Source organism: Triticum aestivum, chromosome 5D, assembly GCF_018294505.1.
Source record: "Triticum aestivum cultivar Chinese Spring chromosome 5D, IWGSC CS RefSeq v2.1, whole genome shotgun sequence".
NCBI lineage: Eukaryota > Viridiplantae > Streptophyta > Magnoliopsida > Poales > Poaceae > Triticum > Triticum aestivum.
The window spans coordinates 54,111,467-54,115,960 of record NC_057808.1 but is presented as its reverse complement, the minus strand read 5'-3'; the positions used below and the strand labels follow the sequence as shown (position 1 = coordinate 54,115,960).

At 40.7% G+C, this 4,494-nt stretch overlaps 1 protein-coding gene across 3 annotated transcripts; it reads left to right on the top strand.

The window, feature by feature from the left end:
• The first annotated feature begins 529 nt into the window (after positions 1-529).
• Positions 530-4,494, top strand: LOC123124314 (uncharacterized). Of its 3 annotated transcripts, XR_006461048.1 has the most exons (4): positions 530-760; positions 1,922-1,988; positions 2,560-3,039; positions 4,410-4,494. XR_006461048.1 is itself a non-coding variant. In XM_044544949.1 (2 exons), the coding sequence occupies exons 1-2, from the start codon at positions 740-742 to the stop codon at positions 2,890-2,892; spliced, it is 354 nt and encodes a 117-aa protein (XP_044400884.1). In that variant the 5' UTR covers positions 593-739; the 3' UTR covers positions 2,893-3,179. The 3 variants fall into 3 exon arrangements, 1 of the variants encoding a protein (XP_044400884.1); XR_006461047.1 differs by lacking the exon at positions 4,410-4,494 and having other exon boundaries at positions 2,560-3,179; XM_044544949.1 differs by lacking the exons at positions 1,922-1,988; positions 4,410-4,494 and having other exon boundaries at positions 593-760; positions 2,560-3,179.

Here is a 4,494-nt window from a genome sequence, read left to right as displayed (position 1 = left end):
GGGTGTTGCGCTGGGAAAAGAACGATCAGATGACACTTGTATAGGAGAACCAAAGGGATAACCTCTCCCGAAAAATCGAAGCAGGCAGCGTCCAGAAACAACGGGCAGCACCGAATTTAGCGACACCGGGAACCAACCCCGCATGCAGGATCACATGGAAACACTCGTAGTCACTTCACGTGTACATCCATAACATGCATCAACCGATTAGACTAACGAACCAGCCCCCACAATCCACCTGAGCTGCCCCAATCGCAGACTATAGACAAAAAGGAACCATGCAGTTTAGTCAACGGGACAGGGATGGCCCACACACGTCCAAAATCAGTATATGTAAACGGAGCTGCTAAAAATCAGTCGACTGAGACTTCGCGAAGTCTCAGTCGACTATGCAGCCGTTCGATCTCGTGTTGCTTGTAGATTCACGCTGGCCCACTTTTGTCTTTGTTTCGGCCTGTGTACGTCATAGACCGGCCCGTTTTGCTTGTTTTTTTTTGGAGCGATTCTTCTGATGTCTTGTTTGGGCCGGCCTTGATTCGCGCGAGCATCTCGCGTTTCTTTTTGTGGGCTGGGGCAGGTGAAGAGGAAGTAGCAGCCCCATGGTAATTAAGAGGAGGGGATTGGCAGTCGTCAGTCCATTTCATCCTCTGTCTCTCTCTATCCTTTCTATGTGAAAATCCGAAGATCTCTGAAGCGAATCGAAGAGAAATTGCCGTGCTCCTCCACAGCCAACGAGAGGATGGGCGACGCTGCGCTGATGGTGACTGCAATCCCATCTTTTCTTTTTCTTTTCTGTTTGTTAGTTGGTGAGATACAGTAGATCTGAGTGGATTTTTTGGGTTTCATTTTTTGTTTGGACCAAGTCCAGATTAGTAGATCTGAAGCATAGAATCATCCCTTTTTTTATTCAACCGGGGGTGGTAATGTAGTGCGTATATATGAAGGGATTTGACTCCAGATTATAGCCTTGAAGCATACAGTGGTCAGTCTATTTTTGTTTGTACGCTTCTTGCTTCAGACGTCTAGGTCTCAAGAAGTGGTTCTCTCATATCCCCTAATTTGGACTTCGGACATCTAGATCTATCACTGATCCATCACCTAGGGAGAGGTTCAGTCCCTTGTTTGTTTATCTTAGTCCAGGGTAGTAGCTTTTTAAGAATATGATTTTCGGCAGAAACAATTTTTGTGTGAACATATTTGAGGAATATTACTTAAATCAAATCCCCTCATGTGTATTTGCTGAAGCTATCACTAAGGGTGGTTCAGTCATTTGTTTGTTTATTTAGATTACCATAGTTGTTCAGTAGCATGTCTCTTTTAAAAGAAAGAGAGATTATCACTGAATGTACAAGTAGGAGTGGGTATCTTTTATTTGTTTTTTCAGAACCCCTATCTAACCAGTAGCATGTTATTTGAAATATTTTCTTTTGTAAACAAGAGAGATTACTACTGAATTGTATCACTAGAGATTACACTGAAACCTTTTTTCTCTATAGAATGTATCAGTAGCATGTTTACTTGTTTTTGCCAGTGCTTTTGCTAAGACCCTATTTAATTAGTAGCATGTTCAATTTTTTTTCCACGGAATCAAAAGATAATGATTACTGCAGCTAAGTTTCCAGCAGCAGCATGTTTTTTCAGTTTTATTTTTTTGCTTAAACCATATGAATCAGTAAGATGTTCATATTTTGTGTATGAATCAAGATATTATGGTCTCTTGATAGATTCATCTTTTTTTATCTCCACTTCGTAATGTAAATATATATTTTTTGGTCATCAGCGGCGACGCCAATGAAAATGATCATTATCTAGAAATCCTTTTTGTTCAGAAACATACAAGTATCACACTAAAAATCATTAGCTGAATATGTATGAGTCTCACTAGCACAAATTAATGTTTTGGCGGCTTTTTTATGTGCAGAGGAGATGGTTTGCAGAGTTTGCCTGAGCCCTTGCTACCGCGAGAGCAGGTCAAGCGACATTAGCATGTATGTCTGGGAGTTTAAAAACGCAGGGATAAATCAGCAGCCTGTATTTTTGTAGGGGAGCCCCTAGTTTAACTAGTTGTTTACATTGAATTTTTTTAATCCAACGCGTCAAGCTCTTCTGATTCATTTTTCTGAACCCATGTAGCATGTAGAATGTGGAATGTAGATTTTTGTAGGATTTCAGGGTTTTGATGTTCATGTTCAAAACCATGTAGACTTGTTGCTTGTTCCCGTCATTTCCTGTAGGTCATATTCCCGTCCTTAGTCATGCCTAGAAATATATGCTAGTTTCTAGACTGAATTTTTAGGTTGTAGCAGCTTGACCTTTTTACATCAGTGCTTGATGCATCAGGTAGATTCATGATTGTTTGTTTCTTTTGATGTATTTTGTGTTACAATCTTTTTTATCCAGTCTAGAACACACATACTGTCATGATAGGTATCTTTTTACTTCTCAATTTTTCGGCCATGATTGTTTTTCATAACCACGAGGGTGCTTTTTCTAATTTTTTACAATGATTATTTACTTCATTTGTTTTGTTTTCACTTTTTTTCCGTGTCAACAAAATAGATTGTGCCATGCAACGAAAGGAATAGTTTCAACAACCTGACAGGAGATACGCTGAAGTTTAAGGCAAACAAACGGACGTACACCGTCAACTGTCACAAGGGGCCTAGAGAGGGTGCAATGTATGGGAGTGAGTGGAGGAAGTTTGTTTCAGACAACAAGTTGGGGAAGGGTCAGCTGGTTCTCTTCTACTTGGACCAGCCTTCCCCAAGGGCAGTTGTCTGTGTGATTCAATTCGGGAATGACACTGAAGATGAAGGATCCAAGGATGATGATGACTACATGGAAGTTTCAGATGAAGAAGACGAGGATGGAGAAGCCAACAACAAACCATGATGACGACATGATTCGCACTAGGGTTCTTGATCTGACTCAAGAAGAGGAATCGGATCTGGGAGGGCTCCTTCTGCTCAGCAATGGATTCATAGGGTTGCCATTTTGTGCACCGCCTCACGAGGACTGATGTTTTTTTTGGGGAGCATGGTATGTATCCATTTTCTCACTGTTTTTTTCTTTTTTCTTTTTTGCATGTATAGTTTTTAAGTAAGTGGTGCAAACACTTTTGTTCTATGTTAATCCTGAAACGGGGATCTTTTGCATTAGTGAAACTGTTATTTCTGAAATTTGTTTTTTACTTTTGTTTTTATTAGTTTAACTATAACTCAAAACCTTTCTTGAAATCTCTTAAATCTGGAAATGTTTTTACTTTTTGTTGCTAGTTTTAATCTGAAATTGCTTTTTAATTTGTTTTAATCCCACACTAGGCATGCAACTGCATGTCTTGTAGCTTGCACTACTAGAAAAAGGGCTATAGATGGGATTGACACTAATGGCGCGCCTGACAAGCGGTGCGCCATTAGTATATACTAATGGCGCACCACCTTCTGATACGCCATTAGAGTTGAAACTACTAATGGCGCACCTGACCCAGGGTGCGCCATTAGTATCAAATTTTTTTTTAACTAGTGCGCCTGTCCAAACATACTAATGGCGCATCCAGAGACAGTGCGCCATTACTAGTTGTAACTAGTAATGGCGCACCTGGCCCAGGGTGCGCCATTAGTATCAATTTTTTTTAAACTAGTGCGCCTGTCCAAACATACTAATGGCGCATCCAGACACAGTGCGCCACTAATGTTGTTTTTTCTATTATATTTTTTTATTCCCTTTTTTGCAAAACTACTAATGGCGCACTTTTCCACCGTGCACCATTACTAGTTTAAACTAGTAATGGCGCACTGTGGAACAGTGCGCCATTAGTATTTTTTTTTTTGCAAAACTACTAATGGCGCACCACCAGAAGGTGCGCCATTAGTAACCTGGATTACTAATGACGCATTTAGAGTTGGTGCGCCATTAGTAAGTGGGCAGCAACAAGATATTTTGGACAGCCTCTCCTACCCACACTCACTTTCTCCCCACTTCATTCTCTCCACCTCCTCCTTGTCTCGGGTGCCTCCTCTTTTTCACCTCATTTCCACCATAGATTCATTCAATTTAAGTGGTTAAATTACCTTGTTTTGATAGGTAAGTAAGGGGGGAAGCTATATTTATGTTGTTCTCCCTACAACAATGTGCACATGCACTTTTTATGGCCTAGCTAGATCTATGTATGTTCGTGGTGTTGCATATGTTTGTGGTGTTGCATATGTTTGTGGTGTTGCATATGTGTTTGTGTTTGGAGGTGTACCGGTATTTGAAATGCGATAGTTGCCAATATTTTGCCGGAATGTTGATTCATTTCCGTTTCGGCGAGAATTTTGGCATTAAGCATTCTTTTTGGTCCTATTTTTAGGGAAAGTCATGCCAAATTTTTTCTTGGTTCTAAAATATCGTTTTGCTCTACCCCGCAGGCGACCATGGTCCGCATGATGACCGAAGGCATCGTGAATAGGTTTTTGAGGTCCACGAAGGCCGAGATGCTTCAAAAGAACGAGA

Coding starts and splice junctions, on each gene's coding strand:
- LOC123124314 (XM_044544949.1), top strand. CDS start 740: ATGGGCGACGCTGCGCTGATG. Junction 761..2,559: donor TGGGCGACGCTGCGCTGATG/GTGACTGCAATC, acceptor TCAACAAAATAG/ATTGTGCCATGCAACGAAAG.